Source organism: Agelaius tricolor, unplaced genomic scaffold (genome assembly GCF_023055355.1).
Source record: "Agelaius tricolor isolate 1412-34295 unplaced genomic scaffold, bAgeTri1.0.p SCAF_10, whole genome shotgun sequence".
Taxonomy (NCBI): Eukaryota; Metazoa; Chordata; class Aves; order Passeriformes; family Icteridae; genus Agelaius; species Agelaius tricolor.
Genome location: NW_027269270.1, coordinates 7,787,714 through 7,804,865, shown reverse-complemented (window position 1 = coordinate 7,804,865; position 17,152 = coordinate 7,787,714). Strand labels below are relative to the sequence as shown.

Genomic DNA, 17,152 nt, shown 5'->3' with positions numbered 1-17,152 from the left:
CTGATCTATTTCTGGATTATCCTGGGTCTGCTTAAAGATTAATTCAGTGTATAAGCACGCTATACTGTTTGGTGGACAGGACTGAGAAAAACATGATGTGCTTTTGTAAAGCGAACTGGTTCAGACTTCAGTCATATGCTCATCCAAAGAACCTGTTCTCCTGGTGACTACAGTGCTTCCCTAATTGTGCTGTTAAATTCTGCAGTGTCAGCATGCTAGTGCCAGATCCCCAGATGGGACAGTCTGTGTTTGCAAGTGATCAGGTGCACACAATATAAAATTAAGCAAAAACGTAAGAAACTGTAAGCTGTAGAGACCGCAGCTTGGCTGAAAATTATGCCCCAGAGACTTGGTTCACAAATATTAGCAAGGTTTGCAGCTCACTGTACAAACCTATGGCTAGTTAGGTGGGATATAACCAATCTGAATGGATTTTTTTTGTTTGCAGTTCTTATGTACTTTTAAACCCATAGATACCTTTTTTGTTGCTTTTGTATATTGCTTGCCCACTTCTTGGATTTACGCTACCACACTGAGTAGTTCTGGCTGTGCTCACTGGAACAAAATATGTGTTTGGAAACACTTGTATTTTACTTTAGGTGCAGTATTAGTAGGAAATGCTTAGAAAAGATGTTTGCTTTGTATGGGTTTGTTGGGCTTCATAATGAACTCAAATTCTTGGACCATTTATTCTTTTTGTTGGTCGCTTCTACATTTGGGTTAAATTACCGAGACATTGAAACATGACAAAAGGATATTGTCAAAATATAAAGATTTTTCTGTATTCCAAACCAGGAAGCTCCCTGACTTTCTAATAAATTCCCTAAGAAACCTATTACTGCCAAATGACAATAGACTAGTTTGCATTCCCACTTAAACAACTCATAATATTGAGGATAAACTTAAAAACAACAGCTGCTGAGGGAATATAAAATCCCACAAGATCCTTAAGAGATGTGTGTTGCAGAGACACAGAATAGAATGTTTTTTGACAAGTTTCAGAAACCAGAAGAATTTCTAAAAGGCAGTGAGTAATTGCTTGAAACTGGCAAAGAAAATTTTTTTTCCCTAAAAAAAAAAGTATTTTTGGGAATGGACTTGAGCACTGAAAGTGAAATGCTGGCTGATATTGTTACTATCAAAAGGTTGGAACAGGCTAAGAAGAATTTTGATCAATGTCAGAAACTGTAAGCAATAATCAAGTGCAATTGAAAGTGAAGCTGAGGAATCAAAAGGCTGTCCTTTCTCTCCTTTCAGTGATGAGTCAGTTCTCTCCACCCAGTCATGAAGGATGCCACATTGCTGAAAATTCAGAGATATCTGTACCATCATAATAGGTTTGGAGTTCAAACCATCAACCATTTGAGAATGCAAAACTGAAACTAACCTCCTGGATTCCTAGATGTCAGCTGTTGTGTGTAGGAAAACACTTTTTTCTGTGTATCTGATCTGTTCTGTGGGTGTACTGCTTCTTGTTTTAGCCCTCATTCCAGGCAATAAATAGCACTTTCACACAATCACATACCAAAAAAAGAAATAAGTCTAAGTAAACACCAAGTAAAACAAGGGCTGAAAATGCAAAAGTGATTGAGTGTTAAATGAGCTCCACAGGACTCTTGGGGAGTGTGTTTGGCACATACTTTGCTCTTTCCTAGTTCATTCCAGGAGAGGAAAGAGAACTGTGGGAAAAGCTGAAGGTGGGGCTTAGTATCAAAAGCAAAATGAGAATATCCAACTAGCCATAAAACTGGCCATAAAAGCAGCTGGTGGATCACTGTGTGCAAAGGCTGGGTCTGCTTTTTGGGTGATGCTGGCTCTGTAATTCAAAATGGTTTGTGCTTGGAGTTTAACACCCTTGCTAATGATCAATTAATACTTTTTTTTTTTTCTTTTAATGTGTCTTACAGAAAACTTTCAGTAATTCTGGTAGAAACTTTCACTGGCAAAAGCTACTTGTTAGAATTGCTGGAGGGTGTACATATGTGGGCAGTTAAAACAATTCGGATTTGTGGTTACAGTCATTCTCCTTCATGGCCGTGAGCAGAGCCAGCCATCTGGCAAGGGAGTGCCTCCTTCTCATCACACATCTGAGAGCTTCCCACAAATGAGATTTCAGCTCATTAGGATACTTTATGGCCTTGTGGGGATTTGAGAAGAAATCCATAACTTTAATCTCTTGTACTTTAATCTGAGTTGCATGTTTTTGTTCTGTTCTAGAAAAGAAATGTGTTTACTGAGCTTAGCCTTTTGATTGCATATATACATTAAAGATTTTTTTTCTGCAGTTTATTCAGAAGTATTATAAATACCTAATGAATTATTTGGGCCTGCAGCTCTTTCATTGAAAGTTGTGATATGTTTAGAGGGTTAGAAGTGTGAGCCCTTGCTGAATGACACTGTTCTTGAGCTGATGGCTTCCTTTATTTTGATAGGTAAAGATGATGAAGTTACTTTTGGGGTGTAGCTGCTTCTGGTTGTTTGGTGTTTGTCTGTGTCTCTCAAGCACCTGGAAGGTCTTGATGACCAAGATGTTGGATGTAGAGACATGACTGAGCTCATCCTCTGAGCTGTACCAATATTTTCTAGCATTTGTAAAATGTAAGTATTTCTGCCAGTAATAGGTCTGTTAGAATATGAATGAGAAAAGAGCATGTCAGGTGGATAATGCACCAGTGAATTCAGGTCAGTTTTTGCAGAAGATAATTGCAGAAATTGAGGGATTTGTGTCACTTGAGTAAGCTAGAATGAGGTTTTCAAATTATTGATGTGATGAGTAACTAGTTCTGGCTTTTCACCAATTTTGAGGATCATCTGTCAGGTGAGTTTTTTGAATTGATAAATTCATTAACCTAAAGGCCATGTAACCTAAATTATAGATGTTTACAATTTATCATCACCTCACTTTTGGGACCAGAGGATGAAAAGGGTAAATAAGCATGATACTTGTCAAAAAGTGCTTGCAAAATTTATGTGAATTTATAAAGAATTCACATGTCATTATTAAGTTGTAGGGCAGGGGAAACAGGATGGCTGCTAATAATTAGACATGGAATGGCTCCTGTTAATTAGGACAAGAAGTTTGTAGGTTATTAGATAAGTAGTAACAGGCTTGATACTTCCCTTAGCTACTTGTTAGGGAACCTGTCTTAGCACTGGCTGGGTTTCAAATAATAATTTACCATTGCTACTGTAAACTCTGTATAAAACAGGGTACTTTCTTCTGCTGTATGAAAAGCTGGAGGAAAAAAAGGAAAAGGGAACAGAAGGATGAACAAAAAAGGAAAGCAGGAAACTAGACAATGTTCTGTGCAAACCTACAGATCAATAACAGCAAATATGCTTGTAATGAATTTTACTCTGTTTCATGGGTAGCCAACATGAGGCATATTGCAAAATGCTGCCTGGAAATAAAGGTGAGTACTCAAGCTGAATGTTTCAGTAATAGACAGTTGCCAAGTACTTGTTTCCTATCTGATTTTAAAATTTCATTAATATAAACAGAACAAATGACACTTGGCAACGGTTTCAAAATACAGATTTAAAATAACATGCATGTGTTTTTGAAATCTCTTCTAGCCTGTTGTGCTTTTCCTACATGTGCATTGCAGTGATGTGGATGGTGTTTAAAGGGCAGATGTACGTTTCATAATAATTCAAAATGGTGTTTAGTTTTTAGATTTGCAAACAACAAAAAAGTAAAAATAGAACACAGTCATCAACTTTATTTGAAGTCCTCTCAGTTATGGCAATTATGTTTGCTGACAGTTCCACAAGAAAAGCCTCTTTTTGAGGTATAAGTAATTTACAGAAGATCTACATGTAGAATGAAGTGCACTTAAGGTTAGTTTATGGGCTAGTAATGGCTGTCAAATGAGCCCATATTTTACTGAAATTAAACCCAGAAGAGATCATTACATCATTCAGTACAATCTACTATGTATTAAGGCCATTCAGTGTTGTCCAAATTTCTCCTCTCCCGAATATTCCCACTCTCAGAAGATGAAAATGTGACTATTGCCAGGGAGCAGCAGCAGACTGAATGGGAATAATGTTCTGATTGCAGAGCAGGAATTGTTCCAAGTACATTTTGAGGCTGAGAAGGAGGGAAGGGGGATGGCCATAACCATGTGGCCTTTCCTGAAGTGGTTTCCACTTTTTCCACTTGAGAAATATTTGACCAGATAAAAATGAACACCAAGCAAAACTGCAGGTTTCTCTGGGACCTTTCTGCACTGGGTGTCTGCATACAGGACCCGATGTGTGCTGGTTAATAAATAAACCAGCATGCAGGCCATAGAATAAATGACCCCTTACTTTTTCTACTGCCTGTAGGATTACATGTGCTGTGCCTGAAGACAGCCACAGCACAGAAAGCCTCTCTGTAAGTGCAGCTGTGCTAGTAGCAAAACTGTGCTTTTGTTGGTAATGTTTATTTACCAACAGAATTTCCCGGGGGCACCATAGGCTATGTAGACAAGAGCATGGCTTTGCTGGTATCACATCTTCCACAGCAGGAATACTTTGTTATATTTTCGAGTTTTTCTGGCAAAGATTTGTGATGGGAATGTGGTCACAGATAAAAGTGCATGTCCTTTATCCTTGGAAGCTGAAATCCTCTTCTGCGTGCAGCTAAAGCAAGCTCAGCAGCTCATGTGCTGCCAGCAAACAAGTGCTTATCTGACACCATATAAGGCTGTGGCTGAGGAGGAAAATGATGAAAAACATTCCACAGTAAACTTAGACTGGCAGATTTAATATGGCACACAAAAGGTTAGATAGTTTTTGTTTTACTTTTTTTTTTCTTTTTTAGTTTAGCTCTGACAGCATTTAACCCCACAAAAACCTTTAAATATTAATTAGGAAAACATGGCTTGTTTTTCTAGATATTCTAAACAGTCTTGTCCCAGAATAACAGGATTTTAGGATATTGGTGCACACAGGGTTTGTTGTTGTGGAGTTTGGTTTTGGGGTTTTTGCCCTTGGACTTGCTATTGTTAAAAGCAAAAAAAACACCTTTAGGATGCAGGATTGTGGGAGTGTCAGGATGTGTTTAGGGACAGGATATAACAGTGAGGAGCATATTGAGAAGGAATTATGGTTGTGAAGATGAGTTTATCTGAGTTTTAACAAGATGTGACGTGCAGTGAAGTGCTTAAAAAAAAAGGAAATGATGCTACTGGAGAGAGACAGGCTTCTCTTTTCCTTAGTATATTGCTTGCATCTTTGCTGTCCTCAAAGGGCTGAGGGCTTATCATCTCATCTTTGTAATACAATAGCCTATAAGTGATTGTACCACCTTAGAATATCAGCATAGTCCACCTTTGGTAGCCATTGGTGGCCTAGTTCTGAGTTTCCAAAATGTTCCCTGTCTGGTGGCCACTGTTTTTGGCAGTCCATCTTCTGCAGACATCGCTTCCCCTCAACCATCAGCAGCTGAGATGATTGTGAGTTGACAGGAGAGGTGGAGCAGCTTTTTCCTCAGCTGTGTGCTGCTTCTTTCAGGAAGAGTTTGAAACACCCCTTGTGCCACATTTCCCCCCAGATACAGCTAGCTGGACCTCAAGAATTAAATGGTAGGTGATTTATTAGCATTTTGCGAAGATGTTGGGAGTCTTATGCAGTATCATTCAGCCTCTAATAGCCTTTGTGTCTAAGGGTGTGCAGTACCATCTGTCAGTTTATTCAGTGTCATTCTCTAGCTTAATTTTTGCTCTAATATTTATGCCTTTCTTGTTGTAGCCAGTCTTTAGTAGTGTGGTGCAGGAACAGCCAAGCATTGTGTCCCTGTGCTGTGCAGGATGTGGATTCCAGGGGGGCCAGGTCAGCTGGCAGGTGGCTCACGATGCACAGGGCACTTGTGCTGTGGGTCTGGCACATGTTTGAAACCTGAACTGTAGGTGGGAATGAAGTGCACATCATTTATGAAGGAGGATTAGTAAGATTTTCAGGAAAGATGTTAAGCTTGAGGTCATTTCCTTCCTCTTGTTACGCTTTTGAATTTCTGCCAGTAAGTTGGGTGAAAGGGCTTATTTTTATCTTTGAATGCTTTGAATTTCAATGATGCCTTTACTTTGAATACAGAGAAGTGGAATTCCACTTTATTTCTGCCATTGTACTGTCATATGTCTGAAGAAATGACTTGTATTTTTTTTTCAGTATCTTTGTGTCTTGCATTCTAGTTAACTAATCCTTTGAGCTGCTGCTGTGCCCTGAAATACCGCATTGTGTGGGGGTACATGGAGATGCTCTGATCCCCATGCTGAAGTGTTAGTGTACATAAAGAAGGAATCAAACTGTAGTGATGTAATTCTTGGAAAAGAATGAAATGACCAGTGTCAGAATATAGGCTGTGTATGAAAATGAGAGCAAGGATTTCCCCACTCTGTTACATTTCAATAGCAAAAAGGTTTCATAGTTCAGTGTTTGGATGGGGTGTATGGTATGGTGTCTGTGCTCTGCTTCTGCAGCTGAAGTAGGAGTGAAATGTTAGAGAAGTTGATGTTATTCTTGGCCATCCTGTCAGTCACAACTAGAAAAATTAAAAATGGCTCTTGCTGCATAAAGCAATAGAGTGCAATAAAAGTCAGCAACATATGAATGCATGTAATGAGTCACAGGGGGCACACAAGGGAATGCAAGTGGAGTCTTTCTGCTTCTTGCCCACAGCTCAGGGGCAATCAGTGGAGGTACATGAACCTTAAATTTGGTTGTACAATAGGAAAAACTGCTGCTGTGCTGTGAGGACCAAACACCTCTTTGTTTTCTGACCATGGGTCATGATTATAGATTATGATGATTCTTCACTGCTAATATAGCAGGACTGTGGCCCCAAAAGGCCAAAATCTGTGTCCAGGCTGGAATTCAGAGTGTTGCCCAGCACCCTCTGGCAGTGCATGATTACCTTCAGGAAGAGCTGCAGCAGCTTCTCTCTTGTGTGAGGCTGTAAGAGCATCTCTTGTACCTTTTTCTGCCTCTTTTCTGCTTTTGCTTTTCTCAGTTGAACACTTGTGTCTTGTATTTCCGTTACTTTCCAAGTTTTTTCCAAAGTGTCCTGAAGAGTAAAGAGAACTGTGATAGTAGGATCTTGTAGCTGCTTAGAGAGCTTTAAAGACCGTCCAAGAATTTTGTTCTCAACTTTTTTGGGGTTGCTCTGTTGGGAGAGTGGAGAGAGGGAGAAATGTTTCCAGCCATTTAGTATGCAGCTGTGTGTTAAGATTTCTCTTGCAGTATTCCAGTTCTGATGTTCTTTCACCTTCTGTCCTTTGAAGATACAATTCCTAGAGGTGTTCATGCAAGCACAAAGCAATGCATTAGCTTTCATCTCTTCGTTAGCAAAGAATCCATCCTAATTTCTTTGACTGGAAGCGTTTTTGAAAAATATTCAAGCTGAATAAGAACAGATACTCCTGTAAGAGGTGGAAGGGTTTTTTTTTTTACTGGGTTTTTTTTGGTTGGTTTTTTTTAAAATCTGAGTATTACTAGGAAAACCAAGATTTGCTTTGAGAGCCTGAACCTACAGCTCCACAAGTGTGCAATTTCATGAAATAAATGTGTGCTGTGAAAAATTTGATCTCAGGGTACAGACCAGATTGCAGATTCCTTTAGGAACCCTTTTTGTTCTTGAGGTGCTGGGACTGCTTTGGCACGGTTTGGGTCCTTGCCACTGGCTGCATGAGTTTTAGATTAGCTGCAGTTGTTCCACCAGGAGGCCACTGAGGAGTTGGAGCATCTGGAAGAATAGAGGCTTGTCCAAGCTCCTGCCCTGAGCTGCCTTTACCACCCTGAAAGAGGAGAGGGAGTAATGGAACTCTCTGCCACCTGCTTGTCCTCCTGCCCAGGAGTGCCCTATGCAGAGTTATCCTGGGATTAAGGCAGCTCCATGCCAGCCAGACGTCATGGAGCAGTCCCCTCTTCCCTGAAATGACTGGATTTGTGGGGAAGTCATGCGGGAGAGCAAAATACTGTGTAAACAAAAGCCAGCACTTCCAGCGAGCTCCCGCTGTGCTCGTTGCTGTGGCTGCCTTGCCGTCATTTCTAGGATTTCAGGATCCTCCTGTTTACATCAGCCCGCCCGTGCTGCGGGGCCGTGGCCATGCTGAGGAATCCTCCCATGGCCAAGGCAAGGAAGGAAGTGGAGGGAGGATGGGGCTTCGGCATCCTGTACCCTTGGGAGGGGAGTGGCTGCAAATAGCGGAGCCTGAAGGACGTGATACCTTCTGTGCTTTAGCACGGGCTCCTTCAACCCAGAGGAGCCTTGGATAAAGGAGAAAAGGCAGACGATGGCGTGGAACTGCTCGGAACTGCCACAGAGCTGGAGAACATCCTTCTAAAAGCCTTTCCTTCATGTGACAGAAGGAAGGGAGAGGACAGACGTGCCTCGTGGAGCTGAGATTATGCAGCAGTGCTAACACACAGCTAAAGCCTCCAAACTTGAGCTGCACAGGCTGGGTCCAGAAGGCAACTTCTGTAGAAAGCACTGGTTGTGATTGGGAACAAGGATGCTGTTTTCAATATCCGTCCTCTAAAGCATTACTGGTTTTTATTCTTCAGTTTGTTAATTGGGCTCTGATGGAGGAATGCAGTTTAGGATCCACAGGCATCCTTTGGAATGGCAAGGTAAGGCTAGAAGGTACAACTAAGTGTTCATCTTTAATTTCAGCAGTGGTGCTGTCTTTCATGAGAAATACTTTGGTTCTAGCAGGTAACCTGTGTTCACAGGCTGAGATGGCAAATTCTGAAAATCAGAGAAACAAGCTCTGGCTTAGTGGGTTAATATTTGTTTTTATGGTACTAACTGATACCTAGTGTATTTTAAATTGATTGACATAATGTGATTTATTATAGTGATTGCTTGCAGTAGAAACCCTGTAACCTGTAATTTACTTATTGACTTTCTAGAAAAGGAGTGAGGCCTCAGGTGATAAAATTTATCTTCTCCTTTGGATGTGTCCTGATGTAGTTTCCAAGTGCTTTTAAGCATATTTTGATTATAAGGAAGAAATATGTTTAGTTCATTATATCAGTAAACACAGTTCCACTTCTTTATTGATCACGCATGGATTTTTATTTCTAGTGTTTCTAGAATTAAAATTATTAGAGGTTACCGAAGTGAAAATATGGCACAGAAGTTAGCGTTGCAGACTTTCCCAGTCATTTGCCCCAAATCCTCTGTTCGTATTCCTTGGAATGTTCTAGTTAGTCTTACATTTTGGTGACAGTCTGTTTTACTGTTTGGAGGTCTGTGCTCACACTGAAAAGCAGAGTGCAATTGCTGGCATTGAGATTGAGGTATTTGGAAGTAATGCGGTAAAATGCATGTCAGTTAGTTTTTTGTTTTATATTGGAAATGCCATCCTAGAGATCTCCTGAGGTTGGCTCAAAATCAAGTTCAGAAATATTCTCCAATGCAAATTAACCACAAACCTGTTACTTTTAAAGACTAAGTGAAATGATGGAGTAAAATAGGTAGGGGAGGGACCCTTCTTGGTAGGATGTTTATGAGAGAAGCTGATGGCAGATCCACAGATCTCAGCCTTGGACAAAACTAGATGTAGCCTTGCTATTCTCCACCCTTCCAGCACTGCTGATCCTCACCGTAAGAGAAGACCTGCCTAGAGAAATAAATGAGAGTGATGCTTTAAAAGCTTGGTACCAATACTCCTCTTAATAACTGAATGCATGGCACACACCATCTTCAGTGCCAAAAATTTATTGACATCAGCCTAAAATGTGAAAGAAGTCAGCATTCTGACAATATGGACTTAATTTAAAATTTTAAATTGAAACTGAACCATACAAACACTTCAAAAGATTTTGTGTAAAGCATCTTCCAGGAAGGGGTGAAAAATCAGAGACTGGGATGTAAATCCCAAAGGAGGATAAGAGAATTATGCAGGGATACAATGGTGTTACCAACTTGATTGATCTTTTCTGAGCTAAGCTGCATGGATTTTTCAAGAGCTGTGAGTTAGCCATATATGGTAGTAAAAGATGAAAATTGTTAAGTTGTATATAATTAAAGTTGACAACCAGAATCTATTAACATCACCTTTGCTCTGGTATGAGCATCTTTATAAATGTGTTAGAATAAGGAGATCAGAATGCAGGAGTTTGAACCTCTTAGATTGCTATAGCGACCTTTGCTTATTGCACAGGAAAAAATTTAAATCAATGATATTTCCACACCAGGAATTTGTGACTTCTATAATGTTTTGGCATATTGAAGTATAAAAATCATTTATGTTGATGGAAGCAACCCTTTAATGACAAAACCTAGCACTACTGTTGACAGAAACTGGGACCAGATGATGAGTGCTGGTTTGCCTGCTCTGTGCACTGGGACTGTAAGACTTGTTTCAGATAATTTATCACTAGCAGTTCCTCTTCATCTGCTTATGAAAGGTTTATTTATCTGTTTGTTGCTTTAATGTATGCAAGATGACTCTGTGAGGTGATGGTTTCAGGTAGTTTATCCTTTTTTCCTAAGACAGGAATAATGAAAGATGTAAGACACAAAGAACAAAATGTTAACTCCTCAGAAGCCTCCTGACCCTGGATGTCAGCCACTGGCTTAGCACGGCTTCCAACACTCCGTAACATCCTTGTGCAAAACTGGGAGTAGCAGATAATAAAACATGATTGTGCAGCCAGACAGGCTGCAGAAATGGGCAAACAGGAGTCACCCCTGACGTTGGGATGGGCTGGGGGCTGACTCTCTGCAAATCAGTTTTGCAGAAGAAGACCTGGAGCTCCTGGAGGACAAGTTGAGGAGGAGCCAAAAGTGTGCCAGTGCAGCTTTTCTTAATGCCAGGTTTGGCTGATTGTTTAGTAGTTAAATAAAGAAAAAGCTGTTACTCAGAATGTTTTTGCTTTACAATGATTTCCAGGAGCATTACTCAGAGTGAAATTCCACACAATGATACGTTTATTATTACGGCCTTTTTGTTGTAAGACATTATCTCATATACTCTGATTTGTTACAGGGGTTGCAGCTATGAGAAGTTCTGTAGTATTTTTTGTCTAAGAATTACTGAATATAGAGAGAAAGTGTGCATCTGGCATTGTTTTATTTCTTTCAGAAGTGTAGCCTCACTGGACAAGATACTGATGCAGTAAGACAGTATTTTGTTGCATATTTTATGTTCTGGGAAGGGATATTTATATCTACTCTTTGGCCCAGATTCTGGAACAGCCGCCAGTTTCACAAACAGCCACAATTATGTGCTAAAAGGAGACTAGAACTGCTTAGAATTGAAGTTCCCTATGGAATACATATATATATATATATGGAGAGAGAGACTGTGTATGCATGTATGTTTGGGAGAAGAGAAAAAAATGAGGGAGTGATAATTCTGATGTTGCTCTTTATGCTCTTAAGTGCCTCCCTTTTTTTGGTCAATATTTTCATGATTATTGTATACTTCGGTGTTTTCATGCCATGCATTTTTTCCCTTCAGTTTTTCTTTTTAAAACCCATGAACTGATGTTTGAAGTTATTTTTCCATATGCATTAGTAATGTTATTTTTCCCCTATGTGAATAGCATCATAAAAGTAGAAAAGACCCATCTGTTTCAGAAGAAAGTCAAAGCTGACCAAAATAAATTCTGTAACTTGAGTCGATTGCTGACAGGCAATGGTCTGTTAGCATTTTCCATCCCTCTGTCTCCACCACCTTCTGTTGCAGTGGCAGCATGCCTGTGGGCAGAGTATCAGTGATTTAGTCTTCATTGCTGCAAAGGAGTCCGTTCCTTCATGAAAGGGCTGAATATCCAGGCACTTCTGTAAATGTGGAATTTTATTAAGTAAAGTGAAAGAAAGCGTTCTGCCTTCTTGTAACTACCAGCTGGGAATTTGAGACTCAGTTCGTGGAGGACCTTTTCTGAAGCTTACTAATATCCCTGTAAAAATTGCCATTGGCTTTGCTTTGTGACTGGTTTAAAAAACAACAGTTTGCTTGTGCCTTATTGTTGGAAATCTCACCAATAAAGGTGTATTTCATTGCTTCGGGCTTCGTTAATTTGTTGAACAAGATAAGAATAAAAAAACTTACGGTTATAATATAGCAAATATCTGTCCTTCTTCTTAGAATCATGAAGAGACTCTTCTCCAGTTGACTAAATACAGACATTCAGAACTAGAGCATGTTAGATGAGATGTTTACTGTCAGGAATGTGTCTTCATTTACCTAGATGAAATGAGAATGCTGAATAGCTTAAAACTCTGTGTTTCAGCTAACTGGAATTTTTAAAGAATCTGCTCACTTTTGGGAGTGATATTTTGGATAACCAAGTTTATATGGTGGACCAGAACAGTCACTAATGTAGTGTTGCTGGAAGTTAAGCTGTGGCTTAACTTCCCAGTGTTCTGCATGGAAGAAAATAGGGGGCCTTGGGATAGGAAGGCACAATAAAAAAAGTAAATGAATTCATCAACAGTTTATTCTTTTGGTTAGTGTGTCATTGCAAACCACATAGAGATTTTTTTTTAATAAGGCCTGTGGGGTGATTTACAGGCTGTACATTCAGTGCTCTACTTGATACAGCTTTGGAAAAAACCCCACAAAAACATGGGTGAGATGCAGCTTTGCTTACTCTGAAAGTTTTTTACTGTAATGAAGAATAAATACGTGCAGTTTGGGATTTTACTGCCTGTGTGCCTGACTTTCTGATGCATTCAGTTTGTGTCCTATTGTGTTGATTCTGCACGAGAAGTTAAGCCTGGGGGCATTCTTTACAAGCTTGAGGATCACAAGTGTTAGGAGAACCCTCCTGTCCCTTCTCCTTGTCATTGAGATAATTGTGAATTTCTCCTGGACTTGTCATGATTATGAGGTGTTGAGACATCAGATTTCTAAAAATTCTCAAAGTTATCCATGGCTGGAGGCTTTAAAATGTCAGTAGCTTGCCATGACCCCTTCTTGATTCTCCAGAGCTCCTCTAGGTTTTGAGCAGTGTGTAAGTTCTCTTGAGCAACCACAGAAGTCCAGTGTGTGGTAGTGTTCTGTATGTTGGTTTGGTGGGATGAGATGTACAGACTGCACTCATCATAATTCATGTACACTGAGATGAGCCATCAGAGTGAAAGGGAGGAAGAGAAGCTTTAATGTGAGTTCATATTTTTAAGACAAATGTAAGAAAGCTGCAGTGTTTATTATTCTTTCATGAATGGATATCTAAAATGTAGGTGACAATTCTGTAATCTTATATGAGAGTTCCTACCAAAGTACAAAGGAAACTGCTTGAATGGATATGAGCTTCATGAACAAAGCCACAGTAGACTAGATTCTTAGTGAACTCTTTTTAAATTTGTAGAATGCACTAAAATGTATAAAATAAAATATTTTTTTAAAAGATTAAAAAATATGCAATACACCTGGAAAGAATTAGGATGTTGCATTTGACATCATAGGTGTAGTTCTTGTCTAGTCTAGTTAACAAACAGCTGCTGAAATGCACTGATAAAATGTCATAATACATACTTCCAAAGAACTTCCTGTACAAAAAGGTTGAGTTGGATTTATGTCAGCTTTGTCCATGTCATCAGAACTAACCTTTTTGCCCTTCAAAACAGCTTTTTCCCCTGGTTTTTTTTCATTCATTTGGTGTTCTGGGTGTCTGAATACAGGCTGGAAGATGAAACGACCCTAAGAGTTGTGTTTGTTAGGACAAAAATCTTAATTTGAGATGGAGTAAAACTGATATTGCTAAGTTGCTCTGCAGATACTATTTGCTTTGAATGTTTTCTCTGAATGTATTTTGCTGAATCTCTCCTTTCTAGCTCTGGCTTACTGACAGTTCTGCACTTTGGGTCTCTAACTGGATACCCCTAGTTACAATTCTGCATTTCCAGCTAGGGAATGAATGCTAGATTTTCACATCACAGAGCAGGACTGGTGTATGACATGGTGTGGTAACTCTGGTATGCAGTTTCAATCAACTCTACACTTCCAATAGCCTCTCTGTTGGAATAGGGAAGTTTTGGAATTTAATACTGTACCTTGGCAGGTCACCTTTTACAGGAAGCCATATATTTACTTTGGCTGTGTGTCTGACTGCTCACTCTGCATAAATTGATCTATCAAGTGTACAAGAGAAGCTATTTATCTTTTGCCAGTTAATTTGATTTCTTTATTTTTTTAATTTAATACAGTAATTTTTTGTATTTGGGCCTCTTGGAACAGAAAGCCAAGAAAACTTCTATTTTAAATACTGCTTGCTGAAATTATTTTTTGTCTTCCCTCCTTCAGATGAGAACTCTCCAGCCAATTTCTGGGATTCCAAGAATCGGGGAGTGACTGGCACGCAAAAAGGACAAATTGTGTGGCGAATTGAACCTGGCCCCTACTTTATGGAATGTGAGTACCTATTTATGCAGTGCATATTCCAAGGCAGGTCAACAGGGTGGCATTTGATACCCATTTCATCAGTCCCTCTGATGAAGCAGGGGAATTGATTGTGTTGCTCCCAGGGGGAGCATTTTCCAGTGCGTTTGCACAGACACTATAAAAATGGAGTTGGGCTTAGAGGTACATTTGTATTCTAGTGATGTTCTTAGCACATTTCAGTTTAGGGGAGGAAGGAGTTGCCTTGTGTGGTGTGATGTAGTATATACACATTGAAAGATGAAGTCTCTTCCCACAGAAGTTCAAATTTCAGCTGGCCAAATATTAATAGTGTGTGTGAAGGAAAAGGTAGTAAGCTCATAATGCTTGCTGATGTTTGTTAGTGGGAAGGTTGGATTTGACTCTAGGAAGTGCCAATGTCCTGTTCAGTTGCATCAGAATTTCTCAGCTGAAGATTTGTTGAGCTGGAAAATCTGCTGGGCAGTTAGGAAATACTGAGTCTTTATGTGACTGAAATAAAAAGCCTTCAGTTGAACTGTGTTGGTAGTCAAGCTTCAAACTGAAGAGCTACACCACTCCCACAGATGAGCAGGATTTATAGGAAACTGAGCCACTCTGCTGTGGACTGGGTTTTTTTCTTTGTTGGTTTTTTTTTGCTTTTTGATGAAGCTATGCTATCCTACCATATGAAGCATATGATCCTAAAGAAACGGAGGTTCTAATCGTAGGATGTTGTATCAGAGCTTGCTGAAACTCTGATGTGCCAAGCATCAAAGTGGCAATCAGTCCCAGAAGAGCTCTGAGTTGCTCTACCACCTGTTTACCCTCACAGTAATGAATCCTCTTTCATAAGTTAAAAAAAAAAATAAAAATACTCCCACTCCTTACTTCACTGCAGTGAAGTAAAACACTGCAGTGCTGCTTACTTAGGTCTTGGCAGAAATTTTTATTCTAATTAACTGATAGAACAGTAATACATGTATTTTAAGAGGTGTTGTATACCCTCTACCAAAAATAAATATTAAAGCTTCCTATTTCTAGAACTCATCATTGAATCTTGCCAAGTTGCCCTATGTGTTACACAGCATACTTCTCAAAAAAACAAAAAAAAAAAAAAGAAAGAAAAAGGGCCTGAATAGGATAAAATTAAATTCCACTTTAGGAGTTCATTACATTGCAATGGCTGAACTGAAGAGAATGCTCAAGAAAATAATAAAGATAGTTAACATCCCTGGTGCCAAAGACACTGGTATATTAAGGCAGATTAAAATGTCTGTTGGTAAAGTTCATTGCCTCATCTTTCTTGTACATGAACTCCTTCAGGGATGTTTGTATCTTTTAGCTGGTTATGTGTTGCTCCATAGTGTATTGAGGTGAGGCTCTTGAATAATATTTCCATTTCATGTTAGTAACCCAAACTAATGCTTCAAGTACTACTAGTTTAATCAGCTGCAGCTGACTTTGCAGTTTGCAACTAACTGCACATCACAGTCAGCTGAAAGGAAGTGCAGGATGTGTGTTCTTCAGTCATGGTGAGCTTCACTAACACCTCTGCTGCCATACAATGAACAAGAGACAAGCAATTGTGCAGCAGCTGAGAACTGTAAAAGGGAGTGTTTATGAGCATATGTTGCTATAGCACATGGTATGGTAGATAAATATGTCACCAGTGACACTGGTGTTTCTAGTGAGAGGTCAAAAACTGCACTGAAACACTTTACCGAATTTCTGATTCCACTTTTTAAACGAGAGGTCTGTGACCATGTTTGTTCAGCAAGGTTTTTCCTTGTAACTTATAGATGGTGAAGCAACACTGATGCAACTACAGGCAGCTGCTCTTTTCCATTTGTTTTCTATTCCTCAGCTCAGTAAGTCACAGCAGGGGCAAACGCAGCAGGTGGCTGTGCCCTCCAGGTACAACTGCGCTGTCACTGTGGTGCAGTGCCAGGCTGGGTGTGGGAAGAGCTGTGCTGTGGGGTTCTTACCATGCCCTGCAGACCTGGCACTGCCCAGCCTGTGCCAAACTTAGCTCCCCTGTTAACCTCCTTCTTCTGTTGTGGTGGAGATATGATTTGTCTCTCAGTCTAGCACTGCACGTGATGTCCCTGTCACAGCAAGAGGGAGAGACAAATGAGGAGTCTAACATTTCCAGTAAACATGTGCCAGATTATTAAATTTAAGGTATTTCTGATGCTTTAGTCCACCATTGTTTTCCACATTTGGGAAAGAGCTCTCCAGTTGTATATTTCTTATGTTTGTCTATGCGAGGTAGAATACACGAAATACCATGGTCATGGTACATGGGGTTTATCATATTTGCTCCTCACAGTAATGACATTCAGCAGACTGTTACCAGTATCCCTGAATGTTTGAAGCAGCAGATCCATAAGGGGGGCAATGTCTGGGGGACCAGCATGAACCAAATGTGTAAATGGATCGATCTAAACTCAATTGGAGACTAGCCACAGCATAGGAATACTCATTGCATCCAATCTGCTCTCAGCTGGGACCAGTATTTGACCTGCTCAAGTGTGGTTTTTATTGGACGGTTTCAAGGACAAAGATGTTGTGGATGCTGTAGGTAACTTGTTCTAATGCTGTAGTATTGTTCCAGCTAAAAAGATTTCTGTGACATCCAATAAGAATGGCTATAGCTTAAACTTGGGGCCATTGCCCCTTTTAAAATCTCTGCTAGAACTGGAAAGAGTAGAGATAGTAACATTTGTCTTGCCTTTAACTCCTCTTCACCAGACTAAACAGGGCCAGCTCCTTTAGCCTCTTCCCATATGTCACATTTTATCCATCCCAAT

The 17,152-nt window shown here is 39.8% G+C and overlaps 1 protein-coding gene across 1 annotated transcript in view; it reads left to right on the top strand.

Annotated features, from left to right (window-relative positions):
* HECW2 (HECT, C2 and WW domain containing E3 ubiquitin protein ligase 2) overlaps window positions 1-17,152 on the top strand; it is a 153,412-nt gene that overhangs the window by 57,390 nt on the left and 78,870 nt on the right. Inside the window, exon 3 of the mRNA XM_071434546.1 lies at window positions 14,247-14,354. Within this exon, the coding sequence (XP_071290647.1) occupies window positions 14,247-14,354 (108 nt within the window). The remainder of the gene's footprint in view (window positions 1-14,246; window positions 14,355-17,152) is intronic.